The sequence below is a fragment of the Haliaeetus albicilla genome, chromosome 7 (genome assembly GCF_947461875.1).
Source record: "Haliaeetus albicilla chromosome 7, bHalAlb1.1, whole genome shotgun sequence".
NCBI lineage: Eukaryota > Metazoa > Chordata > Aves > Accipitriformes > Accipitridae > Haliaeetus > Haliaeetus albicilla.
Genome location: NC_091489.1, coordinates 30822102 through 30844634, shown reverse-complemented (window position 1 = coordinate 30844634; position 22533 = coordinate 30822102). Strand labels below are relative to the sequence as shown.

Genomic DNA, 22533 nt, shown 5'->3' with positions numbered 1-22533 from the left:
TGGGAAAGCACCTCACAAGTACAGCAGTATCAGTCATCTGTCCTACAATGCCATAATAATCAACATAGTTGCATTTAGCTCATTCCATGGTTTTCTTCTGAATCAAATAGCAACATATCCATTTCAGCCAAACTTTTCTGAACTGTTACCCACAGCCCTGTTTCTTGCCTGTTACTAGACTCTGGTTATGATCTTTGCACTGACTGTTCTCCTGACTGACTCATTGCAGGCCTCCAAAGAGTGCACCAGCTGGGGAAAAACACAAGGTACTTCAGACGACGACTGCATGAAATGGGCTTCATCATTTATGGCAATGATGATTCTCCTGTTGTCCCATTACTCCTTTATATGCCTGGTAAGATAGGGTAAGTATGAAAAAAACCCAAACTATTGGCAAAATAAACACTATCCAAGTTCATAGGTTATTTGGTGTACACTGTGAAAAGTGTAGTTATGTGTGGTAGATGCTTCACAAGAGAAACATACATCATTAGGTGAATTCATCATTTAGTTATGTTCTATTTTAAATTTGGCCCTGGACTTAGTTTTGAGCTGTTCCAGTATTCAGAATTTTTAAAATTTCTCCTATCCATTTTTAACTTGCTCTGGAATAATACTTTTGATAGTATTTTGAATTTGGATTTTTTTTTTTTTTAATTTGTAATCATGAGAAGAGATACATTGTCTTTGATGTATGAATTGTTTTGGATGGATGTTCTTTTTCCCCATCTGATCTTCGACTGGTCTTTGCATGTTTTACCATTCAGTACCTATCAAGCAGCACCTGTGCACTGACTTGGACATGCAGACCAGAAGTCAGTAGCAGCATAAGGTAAGGGTTGAGCTGTAGGGAGTATTTACAAGTAGATTAGGGTGGCTATGTGCTCTAGGTCTAGTACATACCACGCAAAAGGTTCCTAAACTGGCAGAGTAATTGCGAGAACAAAGAAGCCATCACACAAATTGTTTTATTCCTGTTGATGTGCAGGAACCCAGCTCTCATACCTTCCAGAAGCCCAACTTCCATGCTTAGGGACTGTGAATGCCCACACATTTTGATTTGCACTCAAAGCCTTTCATTGACATAACTGAATCATGTCTGTTCTACAGTACTCTCTCTGCCATCACACTTCTAGTATTTGACAACCACTTGGCTTCATGAGCTGTTAAGCAGCAAAGAATCTCAGTCCTACTGGTAAAATTCTGGCTGTTATTGAATTCAATGGGAATATTACCATCCACTTCAATTGGAGGCAGCATTTTACCCATTGTTTTATTATACTTGAATGTTTTCTCTCTGTGGTCAGTTTATTGGAGATAATTTACTTCTGTTTTATTTCTTCTTCTTCTCTCCTTAGGGCTTTTGCAAGACGCATGTTAGAAAAAAATATCGGGGTGGTTGTGGTTGGGTTTCCAGCTACTCCTATCACAGAATCCAGGGCTCGGTTTTGTGTGTCAGCTGCACATACACGGGAGATGTTAGACACGGTAAGCACAGCAGATGTCCTGCTGAAATTAACTTCAGATGCAAAGGAGGTTGGGAGAAGCTGTGTGTCTGTTACTTTCAATCCCAATAATTCATTTTTACATTTGTTTTTCTGGCCTTGCCACTTCATCTTTAAAGGCATTTTAGCCTTATATATTTTATTTTTTAAAATTAATTATGGGACAGTTAATTTGTTTTGTTCTTCTATTTCTAATAGTGACCAAATCTGTCAGCACTAATAAAGACCTACATGAAGAGCACAGCAAGACAAAAGTTAAATGCTAGGTCAAAACTATCATAGTAGTAGGAAACCTGCAATGATATGGAAATAATTGAAAATTGAGTTTTCCATAACCTTATTTTCGTTCCATATTTCCACGTGTTTCTTGAATTGCAGAAGTATATGGGACAGCCTTGGGGGTACAGGTGGAAATACCAAACTGTTTGGAACTGTTTGAACCTAATGAAGTTTAACTGGTGCTGTCTGGCCTGTCTCAGTTCTGTATCTTTCTCTGATATCAGAAATACTGTTAAGAGTATGTTAAGACTTCCATCTTAAATCTCCATTCCAACACAGTCAGAAATGTGTTTAAAATAAACTCTTTGAAATTTTCCATCTCCCTTTCTTGCCGAAGGTGTTTTTGGCCTGGCTTGATGTACATTCTTTCATTCTCAGAATAAGCCAACTTAGAGGCATGAAACACAGAGGCTTAACATTAAATGTCAGGCTTTCTTTTTCCTCTCTTTGCACAAGTATGATGGTCAAAGCAAAAAATCCATGAACATGGAAGGCATTCGAGTTAAAGATGCCATTCCTTCATGCAGACAAGCACCTGTGCCTGCAGAGAGCCCCTGGCTCTCCATTTGCATCCTGAGATTCATGTGGAGCTTGAGGCCAGACCCCTGCCCGGCTGACCAGTTCCCACACCAGTGTAGACCCCTCTCAAGCAACATGGAAAAATCTGCCTTACATGTGTGCAGTGTAAAATTCCTGCTGCTCGTAAAGGTGCAGTAATTATTAACAAGGTATAATACCATAAAGATAATATTGCACGGAACAGGGCATAGGTACGTACTTGTCTTGGTCGTTGCCAGCTTTCTGTGTGTGTAGATTTTGGCTTATGTAACTAGCAATCGGCGATGAAGTTGATCTGAAGACTAATCTCTCAAGGTTACTGCTTTGATTTTCTTCCTCTCTCCCTACCCCCAGATGTCAAGCCCATTACATTTTGAGGCCATCATTGCATCTTCACTTCCTGCTACCTGCCCATTGCTGCTTCCTGGTAGCAGTGAAGGTCTGAAACACTCCCCAGCCATCATTCTTGAACATACTGTATTTTTGCCTTTGAAAGTGGGATCATTGCCGTAGTACTTGTGGCATTCTTTAAATGTCCTTACAGTATGGGGGAATGGAAATGCCCTGAATTTAATTACTTGCAGATGGAAAGGATTTAGGACAAACATTTTGTGAATGTGCCTAAACCCAGGGTAACAACAGGTAACAAGCACAATGAAAACTTTTCCCTTTGGCAAAATTTGTTTTGAATCTCAGCCTGGAACTAAAAAGAGGAACAATCCATGAAAGGGCAAGCTCCCAAGAATAACTTCCTTAATGACCTTGAAGCTATCTCTCTGCATAAACCATTGCTAAATTACTCCTTTTTGTTCTTGAGCTCATTTTAGTGGCTTAACAAAAACAGGCTCAAAATCAAAATTGCTGTTTTCTGCTTTGATGCCAAAAGGTTGTCTGCTTTTGAATGTAGATCAGATGCTGCAAAACAGTGAGCTGCTTCTCTATGGTATAGTGTTCCCTGGCTACTTCTGAATCTGCTGAGAGCTAGGGATGCAGCTCAGCAAATTGCATTACAATATTAATGCATTTTTAATTAGGCCTGTGATATTAATACAAGAAGATAATGGAATGCACTAAAAATATCTCAAACTGTTCAGACTATTTATGATGACTCTGATCAGCACTGTGGGCTGAGTCTCATCTAAGAAAATGCAGTGGCAACTCGAGTCTTTGGGATCTATAGGGAAATATTGAAGTTTTGCCTTACACATCCTTTTTGCACAACCAAAGATAACTTTTTGTCTGGATTATTATCTCCCTGTGCTTTTAGAAAAAGGTCATTTTTTTTCATCTGTCCTCAATTAATATACCTACTAATAAACCATAACCTACTGAAGGAATAATTTCTGTTCTTGTAGATGCTATTGTACATCTATGACTGCATTGATGTTCACTACAGGAGAATGAAAGCAAAATTTGCCTGTTTGCCCTTCAAACTTTCTGTAACTGATGTTTTTATGATCTTCTTGTTCTGCAGTAGAGGTTACTAGAACTTCATTTCTTTTCTAAGAGAATTGACACACTATAATGGTCTTACAGGTTTTGAATGCTCTGGATGAATTGGGTGATTTTCTACATCTGAAATATTCCCGGTATTCCAAGTCATCTCATCCTGAACTGTATGAAGAAACTAGGCTTGAACTTGAAGATTAAGTTTTCCACCCATGAAGAGAACATTATGTTGCTATGAAAAGGGGGAAAACCCAAAAACTAAAAAACACAAATGCATTTCTTCCCTTCTAAGGACAATTTTTGTTACGCAGTTTATTGAAAGGAGGGGAAGCTCAGGTGTTGCATTTTATTGTATCAAATTTCTGTATTCAAGAGACTGAAATATCGATACAGATTTGCCTCCCCAGGAGATCTGTCCTTCTTATGGTATTTTTGATGCAGAATGAATGCATCCATTGATCGAGTTGCTAATGTTCAGCTTTTGTTATGGCCCCTTTTTATGAAGAGGCTTCAGATAGTCTTAATTGTGACTGAAATAATAAAGTTTAAAAACTGAATTTATTCCAGTGTAGTATGGTAATATAGCTCAGCTTCATCAGTGAGATTGCTTTTATCTGTTAAAGAGCATAAATCAAGACATTGGTGTGGACTGCTATAGACAAATAAGCAGAAAGTAACCTCTTTAACTAAGTTGCCCTATCATGCATTTCTCCAAGGACAGAAAATATTAGAAGGTGGCTCATGGTGAGAACAAGAAAAGTAGCCTGATCAGATCATGTATTTCAGACAGCAGATTATGGGAAAGGGAAAATGCCTCCTCCGCTCCTCAGACCCTTTCTCAGCTATTTAAATACACTGTAAGCTTCATAATGTACAAAAATTTGGGCTTAGACATAAACAGAAATGCTTTTCTGCTAACCCATTTGACCCACAGCCTATCACATCTTATCACAGTGTAAGCTCTTCAGCAGGCTTGCTCCCTTTTTGTGTAGCAGTAGTAAATAATTTTAATAACCATTTAACTTTCCCGTAAAAACCTTGATCAAAACAGTCAGATACTTGCAGTTCACAAACTGCAGATGACATTTATGGGCCCATTCCTAAGTTTCTTGAACTAGTTATGGGCTTAATAAATTCACTAACAAGTACATAATTCTGAAGCTGTCAGTTATACAGAATGTGAAGATCAAGATGCCGTAAACAGTTCTGCCACCTGTTAAATTGAAAACTCCACCATTTCTAAATGTGCTAAAGTAATCCACTTAATAACATTTCTTGACATATTCTTGTCTGGTTTATGCATGTCAGGGGTTGTTTTACTTGGCTAGTTGCAGACTTTTGACTGGTTTGTTTTTCAAATAATTGATTATATCAACTGAGGGGGAAGATGTCCTTGTCCCCTTTTCCACTGCCTGAGTGACAAATGCTCAAAGATACTTGAAGGAATTGTTACAGCCGGCAACTTCCCTGCAATGCCTGCAGCAGCATTATCATCAGGTTTATGTGGGCTGAGTTGTCTGAAGGAGATTGGAGCCTTTTTCCCTTTTCTGCAGCGTTGAAAAGTGGTTCTGCAGCTTTAAGAATGAACTCCAAACCATTCCACACTATCAAATGTCATTGTAAACACATCAGATGAGAGATGTTTAGCTTTCTGTTGCACAGATGTACCACACTTTCATGTTCTCTTGAAAGCTGTGGTGTAAACTTAACCCACAGCTGCAATATTAGATTTACGAACAGAACAATTAAATTGTGGAATACCAATTACACTATATTACTCCCTGCTTGTTAAAGCAGCTTTCAGGCTGTAACAAGGCTGATTGGTTATGAGGGCCCATTTTTTGTTGGATTTTTGTTGTTGTTGTGCAAGTTAATAAAAATCCAGTGGTGCTATAACTTTAAGAATTGATTACAACACATTCCATAATATCAAATGTTGGCTTTAGGAAACATATATCAAGGGCTGGGGGAGGACTAAATGGTGTCATATGATTCTTCGCTTTGGTAGACAGACTTGAAAAACATTGCAGAGGTTCAAGGGAGCTGTGTTTGTGGATAAAAGCAAACTCACTGTATAAATACTAAAATACTCAAGCACAGGACAAGAAGAAATTAGGATAAGTGAACTTTGTCTTTGACTAACCTGGCAATTTGAGATGTACAGCTTTGTTACATGCAGGGTGAGTGCACTTACTGTGAAGGAGATAGGTTGAGAAATTTCTGCAACCTGTTCCTTGAGGAAAAGTACTGAATTTGATATACTGCGTTTTGGTCTCTCTTGTCGAACATCTGCGGCCAGATCCTCAGTTGACTTCTGACCTACCATCTTGGGGTATACGGCCATAGTTTATGTTTCAGCAAACATTATTACACGTGCTGTTGCAGGCAACATGCTATTTCCCTCAAAGAGAGGCCTGAGACTGATTAAACAACAGAATGATCACTTTTTTCCCCCTATAGGGGAATGTTTTCTGTTTAAAGCCAAATTCTTCCTGCCCTCAGAACATTACTCTCTCTCATATTAAGGAGACAGGACAGCTATTTTTCAGAGACTGTCAGTTGATTTATTATATGCTCTCGTCTGATTTCTTCCATCCCTTACACATTAGAGAAACTACAGGCTGACTGTCCCTGGGCTTGGGGAACAGTTAGGGAGAAATCCCTGCTCCACTGGTGTAATAATAAACTCCCAGGAACTTCAGACTTTTAGGTTTTTCCCCATGGGGCTTAGTTATGGTCTGGCACTGGCTTTTCCACCAGTGTAATTTCAGTGGAGTTTTTCCAGATTTACATCAATTTTAATAGATTTAGAGTTGATCAGCACTTGGAGACTCTATTTTAGCTAGCTTAATCAAAAAACTGATGGAGTACTTATTAGGGAATTAGTACATCTAGCATAAGGATCACATATTTCCTAGAATATACTCCATCTTCAGGCATGCATGTTCTCAGGAGATGGAGTTCTCTGTAATTGTTTTAGAAGGTTTTGAAGAAGAGCTGCCTTTAATAAATAAAAATTGCTCAAGTTGTCATATTTTAATCCAGTGGAAATGTAAGTATGAATACACTAACTTTTTGTTAGCAGGCTGCAATTCCAGCATCTTGTTATCGTACATAAAATCTTGATTAACCTTCATGCTATGGGAAGACTTAAGAGTTGTCTGTTTGACAGAGTATCTGAATTGTTTGCCCTTTCCTGTACCTTTATCCCACCTCATCTTTTAGAAAGCGTTCCTTTCCTGAGCTTATCAAACTTGTCAAGGTGTTTCCCCCATCCACTTCTCCTGCCTCTTTATGTTGTTCTCTCTGTTCTGCTGGTTTCTGTCCTCTGGGTCTAGGGGAAAGCACACTGGCAGCTGCAGAGGACCTGAAGTGTAACAGTTGGCTTTTTAGGAATTGCCTCACTCTGCCTGCTTTTCCAGGTATCCGCATCAGCTTCTGCAGACTTCCATCTTTCCTGTTCAAAAAAAAGTTTCCTACTGATGGTGCTAAATTTCTAAGCTGAACCAAATCTGAACTGGCCAAGCTGTTGAACCAAGAATGGGCTTGATCTATCACTCATGCAAGTGTAGATCCAGTTAAATCTTGCTTTGAAGACAATACTGTTGGTTTAAAACGAGTGCAACCATGAGAGCAACCTGTCACCATGAGGTGAGCTGCCTGCATTTATTTCAGAGGGGTTTGAAAGCTGATGTCTCTGGACTATTTCACAGCCACTGCTTTTCACAGGGGACCAAGATATGGGAGTGGATTTATTTAAGGTAGGATTTCAGTTTTCTTTTATTTCTTTTTTTTTCTTTTTCCAAAAAAATGTGTGTGTTTGAAGGTGCATCACGTACTTTCCTGTCCTGCTGAGAAAGGGAACAAAGTAATGCTGTGAAAAAAGCAATCTGCACTAAAGGTGTTTATGTACTTTCTAGCCTGCTTCAAAATCCAATAGAGATTCTCTAATATATGATCTGCTTTTTATTTATGCATAGAGTTTAATTGTTAAATTAAAACACAGATCAGTACCAATTTTTAAAGAAACCACACCACCAGCTGAAAAATGGCAGATGTCATTCCAATATTGGCAGCTGAATGTTTGAGCCTCCAGAGGCCTTCAAAAAAGGTATCTGTGTGTTTCCTTCATTTACTTACACATCCGGTGTTTTTTGTGCTCACTGCAGACCAGTCACAAGATAATGAGATTCTTACTCTATCTATTAGTGAGACAGAACTTCAGACCTGTCAGGATGGTCCCAAAACCACACCCAAGTGACCACACAAAATAATAATTTGGCACCATCAGAAGAGGAGTCTGGGGTCTGAATCAGACTGGTTGCTCAGCAGCTACCTAAGAGGTGAGCGGTTTCTTTCCACATACGTAGTATGTCAGTGACAATGACATAAGGGAGCAATGTTAAATCCATTTATATCACATGCTAATCAAATGCAAAGGATAATGTAGAGGCACAGGATCTGGAGAGACATGGTGGACCTGGAGACTTAGACTAGATCCAGTTATGTGCAAAGAAATTTTTTTGTGCAAGTGTTACAGGAGTTATTAAATCTTTTTAACCATCTAGGTGGAAAAATTGGTCTTTAATATCAAAATAGTGACTGCGAAGCAGGCAAAGAGAAATACTGCACCCCAAGTGCTACTCCAGTTTGTTTATGAACAGAAGGCAGGGTATATAGGGTGCCATAGCAGATATCCCTGATACTTGGTACTCTATTTCATTTTGTAGATCTTTTTTGGAGAGACACTTCTGCCAGATGCTATGCCAAGGCCAACAAGTATTAATTGTTATCAGTATACCTGAGTTCAAAAACTTGTGCTGCAGGGGTTACCAGGTTTGCAGTAATGCTGGAGCCACCATCTATAGAGAACAGTGCTGATGCTGAAAATTGTTCAGACATCATTCTAGTGACAACCATGTACAGCATGACTGACAACTGTGATGCCCTCATTGGGCATCGTTGCTGGGATGCCACTGCTGGGAGTGGCTGTGGTATGGTGACAACTGCCTGTGCTGCTCTGCCAGGTTTAACTGATGTGACTCCAGGACAGGCATGACAATATGTCCTCTTCTTTGCAGATACAGAAGGACATGGCCTGTAGGTCACTCCAGCAGATGAGTTTCTTTCTGGCAAATCAGCTCAACCAGAAGGTGTAGCCATGAAAGCAGGACACTGTAGGAAGTCTAGAAAATCGATTCTCACAAGTAAGTCAAGTACTTGCAGTAACAGACAGAGAAATTTTGGTATGTGTGACATGGAGCAATGGTACTAGATGTGATGGGTGAAGCTTGCTTTTCTATGACCTCTGTTGAAATGGTCTCAAAGAATTTGCTATGAATGTGAGCTGACTCTAGTATCCTGTGAATGGGCCAATGTATATGTATACTCCAGTTCCTGGAGAACTGATCTCTCATGCTATGAAGTACTGTCATGTCTATTGTCCTTATCTTCAATAGCTCCTTTTCCACTCCCAGCACAGCAAGCAGCAAGTCTATCTTACCAGTTCAAAGCACAGCATAAAGTGGACAGCTAAGCCTATTGGGTCCAATATGACCCTAAATGGTTCATGGCACTGCAGTAAGTGTTTCTTGGCACCGGGTGGCTTTCATTGTGCTGCAGATAGCCTCTCGTCTGAAGCGGGTTCCTCATCTGTTGACCTCTCCAGCAGCTGTTTTGGAATTGCACAGAAGTGATGAAATCACTGGGGACATTTCAAAAGCATAGCTTCCCCTGTGTGTTTCCTGGAGCTTGCTCTGACACAAGTATCCTGTGTGTGTCCTACTCTACCCTTGTTGTTACCACACAGCCCTCGTGATGACTTGGCTCTCTGCACTGTACAGAAACTGTTTTGCACGTTGCTGGGGATCCTACTTTCATGTGGGAGCTGCTTTTCAAAAAAACCCTAATACCAAGGATGCAGCTACTCTTTTAGCCAGAGTGGTCAGAAGAGGCATGATATTTTTCATAGTTCCTGGACCTTCTATTTACACTTCTGGCATTTCCCAGTCTGCAGAACATCCTGATACAAACTCTCTGACTCCCACTGCATGCTCCAATACCCCTATTTTAAAAATTGCTCAGCAAACCACTGTAACCTATGGACCAGAGCTCTAAACTGGTTGCAAGACACCCAAGTTCTGATCTGTCTCTGCTCTGCTAAGTAACTGCAGATGAGACACTTTAGCATTCTTTGCCTTATTTTTATCCCTCTGTAAAACTGTGATAGTGATCCTGATTTATTTGTAAAACACTCAGTTGAACTGATGAGAAGACCTACAAAAGAGCTAAGTGTTGTTATTATCTGAGTGATCTTTTAATTTCTACATCTCGGAACTTGTCCATTAATCCTGTAAAAGTCATGAGTATTCTGTTTACCAGACCTAGTGTATGAGACAGCAAAACGATGAAGACTAATTATAAATCATAGAAAAAATTTCTGGAAAACAGATTCTTTTAACATTTCCATTCTGTGCAGGCTTTGTCGGTGTCTTACTACAATGATGCCAGTTGGATTAGGAAGCTTTTTAAAATGTGAATTTATCTTTTCAAAGATTTGTAGCCAAGCTTTTCCAGTTTGTTAAAATGTAATTAGTGTCTGCTTGTTAATATGATGTTCATTGATTTTTAAAGTACACAGACTTCAAAGCTAAAAATAAATAAATAAAAAGAGAGATAATTCAAACCAGAGTGGAACAGCTCGGACAGTTTTACTCTTTTGCCAGGATCCCAAAGCTGTTGTGTTCAAACAATGCCACAGTTTGAGTGGAAATGTGAAGATTAAATCCAAACTCTGCATGTCAGCTTTTTTGCAAATGACTATCCAGGATTTTAATAAAATGTCCAACCACAACAGATCATGTTGCAGGGATTTTTATTGCTTAATAGCTTGTGATAGTCTCCTGTTTCTCTAACATGTATTATAAACCAATGCACCTAGTACCTAGTATCAGTGGAATTTTGGTACCTAACTCTGTTAGGCTCTTCTGAAGAATAATTTGAAATGGACAAAAGAGGAAAGGGTTCACAAAGATGATGCATGGTTGTAGAATGTCCCAGTTGCACATCAGTGCGGTGTGGCACACGATGGAAGGTACATATGTATGAAATATAATTTGACCACAGTAATGGAGGAAATTATGCGAGTGCTAAAGAGGCAAGTGGAGGTAACTTGAAATTCAGACAGGAATTCAAAGATGTGATTGAGGAATATCCTGAGGAGACAGCAGAAACAACACTAGAGCACAACACCTTCTGAAGAAGAAGGCCTGGAGAACAGAAAGGTGGGAAAGGATATCCATGGGAGAACCCTACCCAAGTGCAGGAGAGAGCATGAAATTAGCTAGTGCAGGAGAGATGAAGCTGAACAACAAATTTGTTCAACTGGAGAAGGAAAACAATTCAGAGGCAAAGAAGAAAGGAAAGGAAACTACCCCCCGAAGACAAAATGACAAGACAGTGGAGACAGCCAGGATTGAGACTCCCCAGGGGAGAATGAAGGGAGAAAGAAAAGACAGACTGATTTTCAGACAAGCAGGAAAGGAGATCCCACCACACCAGTATGACATGGGTGCCCATGACAGCAGACAGGTCTCTTGGTTGTTTAGAACAGGGGAGGAACAATGTGGAGCTAAAAAGCAGAGATGCCTTGTTCTTCCATAACTAGGAATGTTAGATGTGAACTAGTGGCAAAGAAAATAAGGAAAGCTGATGGGAACAAGGATTGTCTTCTATTCAGGATAAGTGATACTGTGGAAACAGGTCAAGAACAACTCCAACAGAGAGAGGACAATGCTTTAAGATACAGATGGTCCAGTAGTTTTTCCACAGAACTGTTCCAGTCCAAATGGAAAATGATAAGGTAATGAAAAGTGATATAATTCCTCAGAACTAGCTCTGTGAAGGAAATTTGGGCATGTTTGATCACTGAGAGGCAAACAGCTAAAGCAGATTCTTCTCGGAGGGTGGTCTCCATTTGGCCACTTGTTATACTAGCCTTCCAGGACTAAAATTGGCAACAGTGAGTAAAGCCAGCCTTCAACTGTAAAACAGGGAGAAATGGGCACAAAAGCCCTGTCTGATTTTCATGCTGGGTTTTAACAGATGGGAAAAGAAATATCTTGGTAATGAATATACTAAGGGTCAAGGGACCTCAAAAGATTAAAGGTACACTGACAACAAAGTATTCATTCTGTGCTGGTCCCAATATATGAAAATATTTTTTTCTAAAGGTTTTGAAATTGCCATTCACGTTGTAATTGCAGATTTACTGTGTGATGCCATCCATGGTGAGCACAGAAGGAAGTCAGCTGTGCGATAACATCTAAGTTTTGATTTCTGTATTGTATACAAGTGTTCTGGTCTCTTTCTGTTCTTTGAAAATCAAGGGGCCACCTAAGTTTTAAAACGGTTTCACAGTCATGCCAGACAGTACTAACAGGAGATGTAGTCAGTGAAAACACTTTACCAAGTGGTATAAAAGAAAATGGAAAAGAATGTGGAGTTCAGGATTGCCCAGTTGCTTTAGAAACTGCTGTTTGTAACAATGTCCCGATGTGAGTCTTGTCGAGTCATCATGTGGGGCTGCAGACATGGCTTGATTTAAGCTGTTTCAGTAGTGAGTCCTCATTACCTTGGTTCACTTTGACTTAACCAAAAGCATAGATAAAAACATCTCTGTAGACAGACAGTAGATAGAAGATCATAAATAGAAGCAAAGTTTAGGCCATGGTAACTTTCAGAACAGGGATGATGCTGATGACCACGAGGGAGCAGCAACTGCTTTCTTTAATACTTCTGAAGCCAGCAGGGATACTTGTCCATGGATTTGTCCATGGATGCAGCACACTGAATGCATTTAAATCGTGTACATAAGTTTAAATCACCAGCAGCCAAAATAACAGTCAGTGAAGAGTGGAGAGCTCAGAAGTCAGGATCTTCTCTAAGTCAAATTTTATTTTAAAAATCATCTTAGGGATTTGTGTCTCAGTGGTGTCACTGGGGGGAGTCTTGGGGAAGAGGAGTTGGTAGGGAGAATGCTCTCAACGCAACTGGTTAAGTAATCCTCTCAATCTGGGTATAAGAAGTAAGCTCAGATCCTGTAGGTACAGGACAAGTAGCAAAGAAAACCAGTGCTGTGGTAAGAAAGCAGAGGCATAAGGGAACTATGAAATGTCAACCTGAGAGAAATGGTGCAAAGGTAATGAGAGCAACTCATAACAGGTCTGTTAGTCATAAAAAGGGAACCAAAGAATTGAGTCATAATGTAGTGAAATTGGGGAATTTACTGCATATAGCAGTGGCAAAACAAGCCAAAGATTTGGCTATGAATGTGCCCTGAGGAGCCCAGCATGGTGGCAGAGGTGTGATGCAGCATTGGCTGGGCTACCCTTGAAATAGAACCTGCAGCACTGAGATGTACAGGACAAATGAGTGAGAAATCAAGAAAAGCAAAAGGCAGTGTTGGAAAGACTTAAAATAATAAAGGAAAGAGGAGATAGCGTGGATCCAATCACCCTAAAAATCATTGATACAGGGGAACTGAAGACCTCTAAGGGTGATCAAGAGCTTACTTAGGCAACACACAGTGAAAACTTGCCCAGGGAAGAGAAGTTGTAAGGTGGGTCACAATCAGTCAGCAAAGGATTAGATAATGCACTCAAGGGAACAACGCAGGGATAAAGTGATGCTAGGTGTAGGGGATTGGATTTGAGGACCCACAAGGCTCTGTCCAGCTTAATCATTACTATTCCATGGAGACAGCAATGAAAGACCTGAATTGTCTCCCTGAGAACTAATTTCCTTAGGTATAAGCCTAGGTCATGTATTACAAATAGGTCTCTCTTATGTAGGATTCTAGTTTGGAGTTTGCAGTGATTGATGGATTCATTAAAATGTCATCACTGAAACGGACAAGAATTTTCTGTTTAAAAATAAATAAATGATGACAGAAACAGCAAAAGAGCCTTCTGCTTTCCTTGTTGATTCTCCCTGCAGCTTAATATGGTTCAGGAGACTGCTTGGTGGGAGAGAGAGGAGCCAGGATAAGAAAGGATTAGCAAGGGATATCAGCATTTCATTTAGATCTTTGGCTACCTGGTTGCTTTTAAATTCTACCTCCCAGTATCTTTCTCTTTATTTTTCTGAGTGTCACATAGACATCATTCTGGTGCTGAATAATATTTATACTGTGATCTGCCATTTGGTCTGGGAAAGGCACTTGGAGAGATTCTCAGGTAGTTACAACTGAGCTTTATAGTGCAGATGTAAGCAGAGTTGCACTTGAAGATCCAGCCCACTGGATTACTGCTTGTACAGCTGTGCTGTCTTTTTAAAGCCAAATTAGTCGGTATAGAAAGATTTCCTCCACAGCATTTGGCTGTCATCCGTGTGACAGTATGTTATATTTTCAAGTAGATCCCATGGGCCAAATTAATTGTAGTATTCTACTGATGTCAGTGATGTTACCCCAAGTGTGAATTTGGCCCCATTGTTCTAAGGCTAATAGAGATTTTTTTTAATGAAAGTGGATCATAAAATATTCTCAGATTTTCATCTGGTTTTGCTTGCAGTAATTATCCTTTCCTGGAGCTGAGTAGTAAAGAAAATATTCATATTCTCCAGTGTCTGTTATAAATTGAAGTGCTTGTTTGCTGCAGCCCAAGGCACAAGCTATGGACAGAACTTGATGCATTTACCTGTGTGTATATGGACAGAGTTAGCCACTTTCTCCACATGAGAAGCAGCATGGCAAAAGGTTTTAAAGTTCTCTAGTATCAGTGCTGTATCAATGAAAAACGTTGATTTTCAGTGGCTTTTTATACTTTAGAAGGAAACTCTTCTGGCAACAAATGCATCAAGATGACATTGAATTCCACCCTTTGTTATTAATGGAGACAAAAGACATGTTCTTTTTAACAGGTTTTAATTTTTTTTAAATAATATCTGTAAGGCTTGCAGAATTAACACTGCAAGAGGGAGTCAGCATATTTTTGCTGACAGCTTGTACCCAGTTAGGTCAGAGACGATGTGGGATGTGATTACAGTAAAATTAGTTGAACCAGGCAGTTATTATGGGTTGTTCCTACCCCTGATCTGAATAACACACCTGAGAGTGCAGCTAAGACTCCACTGCTATAATTTTGGAGAGAGAGGCTGGCTATCTCTGCCTGGCCACTGGTGGATTGCACTCACTGTGTATCACAGCTAGTGCTCCCAAATTTGTGTTGAGTGCAGTCTTTGCAGAAATGTTAAGAAGCAGAGGGGTCTGGTTGAACTATTGTGTCACTGTTCAGTGCAATCTTTCTATTACAAATTTGAGGAACATCAATGAAAATCTTAAGTGGATATAGGACATGTCCTGAAACACCATATAAGGAGTAGAAGGAACTTCACAGGGCATAAATTTATTTGTAGCAAACCTTAAGACGCAAAGTTTACAGCTTGAGCTCTCCATCCTTCTCTAAACCACTGGGACTCCTCACGTACTCTTGTTTACCAAACCTTTTGGTCAAATTTCTATTGCCATGGAATAGTCACCAAACAGGAGTGCTCTTGATTTACAAAAAGTCATCAAGTAGTTTAAGACTTTGTCCTCCTGAATAAATGTTTAAAGAAATAGGTGTGAAAATGAAGGATGTGGAGCTGGTACTGCCTCTCAAGCTTAGGAATCTCTCTCTGCAGGTGCATTTGAGGCTTCATCTGTGGAAAACAATGAACTGAAAGAAACCATGGTGAAGAATGAGTTCTTTCTATCTGAGCTCAGTGGCCACTACCCTAATGCACTCCAGCAGGGTATCTGGCCCTCTGGATGTTTAATGAAGAATAAAGAGCAGTTCTACTTGTGTGATGTTGAGAGTAGGAGTTATTCTTGAAAGAGAAATGCTGATATTGGATCAGCCCTAAAAGCAGTGGTGAAAGCTATTCTGTTATTATGCAATTTTCTTTTCTTTCTGTTGTGAGTAGGGGTGGAAGAAAATGCACAGAGATTGCCCCTGTGCCCATGTAAACAGTGTATCTGTGAAAACCATACTTCTTGATGAAAGGAAAATAATGTCCTAAGCAAACAGATATGCTGTACCCTAACAAAAAGAGACAAGAGGGATCTCTAACTCTAGCTATGTCTTCTTTTTTTTTTTTTTTTTTTTGCCCCCCCCTTCCCCCCCCAAGAATGAAGGAAAGCAGCTGAATCTACTGCATGTGTTCTGGAAATCTATGGGGAGTCTCTTAAAGACAGATCATTAACCAAAGAGGTCTCTCTTGCTGGATTTCTCCTAATTTGATATCAATGTTTAAGTACCCTTTTTCCTCCAGAGTTAAGGATCTGATTTCAGATGGTTTTAGTGTCAAAGGCAAAATTTTCAGTATAATAGACTTCTCTCCAGTGTATATAGGAGAAATGTCAACTGGACGTAGCTGCATGTACTTCAGGACATACTTCATGCTGTTCCTCTGAGGTGTATCTACTGACTACAGCTCCTTGGTGTCTAGGAACTCCCTTTCTTTGCCATCTGTTTATCTGTCAGGCCTTCAGAGAGCACTCTGTGACTTCAGTGCAACCCTACTGTCCCATTAAAATGGCCCCATGTAGACACAGCCTTAAAAAAGAGAATTGTGAAGGTGGAGACAACTCGTTTACTGTGGTAGGGAAAAGCCAAAGACCATCTCTCTCTGAGCCTTTAAAATTAGGTTGAGAAAAAGATTACAAAGATATGTCTGCTGTCAGACACTGTCTCCTAGTGATGTCTCCATGCAGTGATGTTCTCCTGAAGGATGAATAGTTGTCTCCATTTTTAACAGGTGTGTTACCCTTAAAAATAGTTGAAGCTGAAGCAAAGCTTTACTAATGCAACTGGAAAGCAGCTAAAACTGCCTACTTTAGAAGGTCTAATAAAATCCTGTAATTCAGGCCAGTTGCGCTGCTACTTGCAAGCTGGGGTGCAGTTCAGCGCAAATGCAGGAAATTTGCTTTAACAGGTGGAAACCAGGCAGTGCTTGGTAATGCCATATTATGCTGCTGCTGGAGTCAGCGCAACTCAGTAATTTGACATTGGAGATTTTAGATGGAAGTAAATTGCAGAATTGAATGTAGTTTTAAGGGAGCTGAATACATCGGTATCAAAACCAGGACAGGTTACTAATCCATAGAAACAAACATTACCCATTTCCATACTGATCTGGTTGAAACCAAGTGTTACAACATTGTTTCCAAGCCTCAAGGCCGAGATTTTTTTTTTTCTCTTGCTCATAGCTGTCTGTAGTTTATATCACCATCTCTTGTGCACCCCCTTATTTTATAAGGTCCTAGGGAAATTCCAAAGAGCTAAAAGTGAACAAATGTTTCATTATTTTAGAAGGATGAAGGAGGTGACCACCTTCTCCCAGCATCCCCAAGTAAATACAGGCCAGTTAACCTGATGTCAGTTCTGAGACAACTGCAAGAAAATCAGATGCGCAAAATAGTCAATGTGTAGTTAAAGAGAGGGTGACGTAAATGACACCAGTCGGTATAGTTTTGATAATAAAAATGGCAGTACAAAATAGTTTTAAAATGCCACTACCCAAAATGTAGCACGTATTAAATGAGTAAACAGATATAACAGAAGGGTATCAGGAGGGTATTTTTATCAAGGTTCTGCAATGATTTGTTCTTGCCCCCAGGTTATTCATTATTGTTATGAAGGATTTGAAAGAAAAAATAAATAAATTAGCTGCTGGAAAAGTTGTAGATACACCATAGTGGTAAATAAACAAGATGGGTCAAGTCTATGAGGCAAATTGCAACACTTGGTAAACTAGACTCCTCTGAACATGTGTTTTAAAACAGCAAAATGCAAGGTCATACATTTGAGAACAAAGACTACAGATGGCAGTTTACATCCTGGAAGCAGTGGCTGTGAAAGCCTTAGCCCAGATACAGGCTGTGGGCTTTGTCAATACATACATGCAGACAGATTAAACCCAATCCCAGCCATTCTAAAATCCGTTTGTGTTAAATCTATATAATGGCTCATTATTGTCAGCCAGACTATGCAGTTCTCAGCCACTGTGCAGACTTCAGTGAAAGTTTGCTCACTTGGGACAATTTTTCCCCATTTTCCCACTGGTTGGAAAAAGGCAGAAAGTACCTGATTTTGAACTTGAAACTTAGTTGGTTCTTCTCCCTCTGAAATGCCTTATCACCTGCAGTGAACATCCTGCATTTGTGAACATTGCCAGTTACCACACGAATTACCTGACGATGGCTTTAGTTTTAGGGCAGCTCTGCCAATTGTAAGTGAAGAAACGAGGCCCTGTGGAAATCAGAGAGGTCAGAACATCGCTAAATATCTGTTGGATGAATGGTGATGTTGGATTGGAAAGATCACTCTTGCACTCTTGAAGCTCATAAACCCTTCAAAACTGAGCAGTTCAGATTGTTCTTACTTGTATGTAAGAAAGAATTTGTCAGGTATTCAAATGGTAAGAAATGCCAGGATTAAAGTTATCTGTGCAAACTAAAGTGATTTTCCTTGTGAGTGGGGATTAAGGTAGCTTCTCATTGCATGACTGCTATTGATTTTTCCACAGGTCCCATACTTCATTATTTGCCATTTGCATTATTTTTAATACAGACTCCTAAGTTCAATGTGACTTCTGCAAATGCATCATGAACTGTAAATCACTGGGTTGTTCTTGGAAAACACCATCCAGTTGAGTCATCACCGAACAGGTAAACTGCCCAAAAATGAGCATCGGCCAGCCCCACAGGTGGGGATATACCACAGGTAGGGAGCCAGAAGGGATTTCTTTACCCTCTTGGACTTCCCAACCTCCTCCATATAACACCAGAAAGGTATTTCAAAGCCTCAGTAGGATGGAGTGGAGAGAGAGAGGACTAGCAGTGATGGAGCTTCTTAGCTGTGCCGCAGGGTGGGAATAGGCCGTGCTATGATGATGGGTGGAGGGAGTTTTGGTCTTCAGTCCATAAGCAGAGGGCTCAGCAGAAGCAGCCTGGCTGTTACAGTGCACTTTGCTGATAGTTTCCATTAACCACAGGAGAAGCTGCAACACTCTGCACTGGTAACAATCAGGCCATTTCTATGGAGGTGCTTACCTGTGGGCACAAACTTTGGTACAGATATTGGAAAAATGTATTGTTAAGCTCTAGAAAGAGGTAGCACACACATACACACTTGCCCACGTCCATCTGACTAAGAACACTCCAAGATCATGTAATCTGGACATTCGTCTGGTTGATGGTAAAGTGGTCACTCCCCTCCTCAGCCAGGGCAGGGCTGCAGTCTTTGCATTATTCACTGGAAGTAGCATATTCTCCTCTCTGGAAAAGGCTTGTGGCTGGTGATTTACACCCTTTGCCAGACCACCGTCGTTAAAGATTCATGCCTTTCCAACACTGGTGAATAGCATCCTTTCTCTGTGCTTTTTGGTGACACTGGGTTCTCTCTGAAACCCTAATGCTCCACATTCCTGCTGTAGCCTTCCTTGCTTTCCATGAGCTACAGCCTGTCCTTCCTGCTGGACTGATTAGCACCAGTTAGCTCAAACCCAAATAACAGCACAGTGTTTTTACTGACAGGACCTCAAAGATCAATCAAACCTCTCATAGCTCCTATGTATGGCAGTAAAGTAAAAACTGAGGTACATGCTGGCAGAGCAGTATTAGTTAAAAAGCTCAGCAATAGAGCACAGTGCTTATATTTTGTGATGGTGAGACACATTCTTTTTTTTTTTTCTTTTTTTGTTGTTTTGGACTTTTGGGGTGAACAGTAACGTTAGGTGTTCTCTCAGAAGGTGGCATGTCAAAGAGCCTAACTGCTCTTGCCTCTTCCTTGTTCTTCAGATTGCAACTTTCTAGAAGATCTGAGCTATCCTCTTCTAAGCAGTGTGCTAGCATAAGAAGTGATTGGGGGTTTTTTTAATCAAAATGCCTCAAGGTGCTCATTTTCTCAAGCGAGTGGATTTGGCTTTCTAACGAAGTATGGCTGTGAGAGCCCTCCCTGTACAGACTTTTTTTCTTTTACTGTCTGCCAAGCTGCTTTGCCCTGCTATAACTCTTGTGTTGCAAAGGCAGGAAGGCTCCTGGGTTTCCTGTCTTTACCCAATGAACATCACTTAGCATCCAGCCAGAAGACTTGGTCAGGATGAAAACAATATTGAATTTTGCAGGTCTCATTTATCTAAGAGAGTAAAATGTCTTTCTTTCCAAAGCGATTCTCTTTAGCTTTCATTTCCTGTGCACAGAGTAGCTTTGTCTTGAGTACAATAATTAAGTTGTTGACCTTCCTTAGAGGTCAAACATAGCTTCCCTTTAGAGAAAGATAAAAACAAGCAATAATAGATACTTTGACTGGTCTAAGATACTTGTTCTGCATATCTGTGATGTTGCTGTAATTTCTGCTGGATACTTTTCCCAAGACAATTCAAGATGACATGCTGTTGATCCATTTATTTTGGTAGGTACATAGTATGTACTGAAGTTGTCTTTTCCCCATTCTTTATAAGAAAAAAAAATATTCCATTGTAACTACATCAAAGAGTGTGAGATAGGATGCATACACTCTAATGAGAATGTTTCCTGTGATTTTAACATGGCATTTTACTCTTTTTAATGATTTTTTTTCTCTAATCTTCTGAGAATTTTTTTTTCAAGATCAAAGATAATAATGGAGAAGCCCAGACATCCTCATGCATTATACAAGCCAGCTTGCAATTCTTTTTATATTGCTCTCCTTTTTGTGTATAAACATTTAAATTCTTCTCCTTTTAAAATGTTTCTAACTTTTATGTTTATTTAATTCTTGTTTACTTGTTTTTAAATAAGACAACTGCTACTTGATATTAGTGTTCCTTAATAGTTCAATGTTACGTTCCACACAGTATATGAGATGATGTCAGCAATTCAGTTCCCAGTAGCTGTGCCTGTGTAAGCAAAGCATGTGGATCATCTGATTAGTCTCAATAAGTATTAGCAGTGAGTTTGACTTCTTTCATATAGAAATTTGAGATCTTGTCCATGGCATGGAAGTGGGGGTGCACATTATGCTTTACAAACTAGGCAGGAAATAGAAATCCCCCCAGGTGGAAGAAACCCATTAATTCCAGTGATTTGGGTCTTTATTGTTGATTTGTGCAAATGGCAATAGATGCTGGGATTGTACAGCATGCGGGAGGAAGGAAAAGCAAATATAGGCACTCCATCCCCCATACTGGAATAGGCTGGGCCACCCTTAATATTAACGTTTGAATTATTAAACCTTCTGTTCTAAACCCTCATATTCCCTATATCCTCCTTATTTCTTCCAGAAACCTTCTTCAGGCCTTTAGAGTTCCTTTTTCTGGTGCAGACAGTAAAATTAAGTCTGAAAGTGCAAGTATGTATATAGCCATAAAAAAGCCCAAATGTACACGTAGTCTTGGAAGCAAGAAACTAACTCACTTCACAGCCAAGACCAAGCATTCACGCCATCTCTTGCTGTTGTGGCACTTCATAGCTATTAATACGTGAGCAATGCCCTCCTCATTCACCAAAACCCTTAAATTCATCCTACTGTCCCATCATGGTGAATTAAAGTTAAATATGCCTTAATGAAAGGGGGGCTAAGTGGAAAAAGTCAGGCCTAAGCAAAGCATCTTTTTTGTTTCAGAAGCAAAAGAGCAATGCTGGTATCTAATTTTGGACCCCTGGGAAATGCCTTGATACTGAAGTGGTCAGCACCATGTAAAAACTTAGCGAAAGACTGGTATTCTCCACTGCCATCAGTCATTCAGACTTGTGTGGGCACCCCTCAAAACCCCTAAGTAGAAGCTATGGTTGCAGTTCTTTCAGCCATTTTAGGACTTTGTAGGTAAATGTGGTCCAGCAGCAGCAAAAGGCAGTTCTGTTTTTAATAAAGATTAAAAAATATTTTTGAATGACCCTCCTTGTTCCTTACTATTATACAGTATTAAAATATAAGAGCGCAGCCAAGGAGAATAGAAAACAAAGAGAAAAGCCTTTAAAAAAAATTCCACAATTTTATATCCTTTCCCTACTAACCCACCACAGAATTCAAGGGTGGGGGATTCGAGGGCTGAAAGAATCTTCATCTGGTGCCAAAAATTCCCCACAGATCTCTCTGGTCCCTCCGCGTTTGGCTATTTAAAGCAAACACATTGTGTTTTAGATGCTAGTTTAGATCCATTTTCCATATGAGGAGGTGGGATGTAATTAATTAGCTGTTCTTTTGATTTCTAAGTATCACATGTACATTTCACAAGGGCATGTACTTTTGACAAAGGCTAGAAAAAGGAAATAAAATACAAGCTGCGCCGCCTAAGTCTTCTGGGTGCAAATGATGGATCAGCAGGGGATTATCGTATATTTTATTGCTACCAATGCTGATTGAGTCACATGAGTGTTAATACAAACCTAGAAAAAAAACCTGGATGAAATCACAGTAACAGAGTTTAAAGTGTTTATTTTAGTCATAATTGCACTGTTTTTACATAATGTCTTTGATCTGTATGTTGAAAAGAGGCAAAGCCAGTAGTCCACAGTAGAAATAACCAAAGATAAACGTCTCTATAGAGTTTAAGAAAATCAAGTCTGTAGTCAGAGATACATACATGGACATATACAGCGGGGAGGTGAAACCCAGACTCCCACATGCCAAAAAATACAATTCATTGCCATTTCAGCTAATGAAGTCCCTTTTCTGGATTTCATAGTGACTACATTTATTTTAACCTTTATGTGTATCAT

General features: G+C 39.8%; 1 protein-coding gene across 3 annotated transcripts in view; it reads left to right on the top strand.

The window, feature by feature from the left end:
• The window catches only part of SPTLC3 (serine palmitoyltransferase long chain base subunit 3), a 90520-nt gene extending 86172 nt beyond the window's left edge, over positions 1 to 4348 (top strand). For all 3 annotated transcript variants that reach the window (XM_069787563.1, XM_069787564.1, XM_069787562.1), the window contains 3 exons: positions 230 to 365; positions 1359 to 1488; positions 3879 to 4348. In XM_069787563.1, the coding sequence (XP_069643664.1) occupies positions 230 to 365; positions 1359 to 1488; positions 3879 to 3992 (380 nt within the window). In that variant the 3' untranslated portion in view covers positions 3993 to 4348. The remainder of the gene's footprint in view (positions 1 to 229; positions 366 to 1358; positions 1489 to 3878) is intronic.
• The last annotated feature ends 18185 nt before the right edge of the window (positions 4349 to 22533 follow it).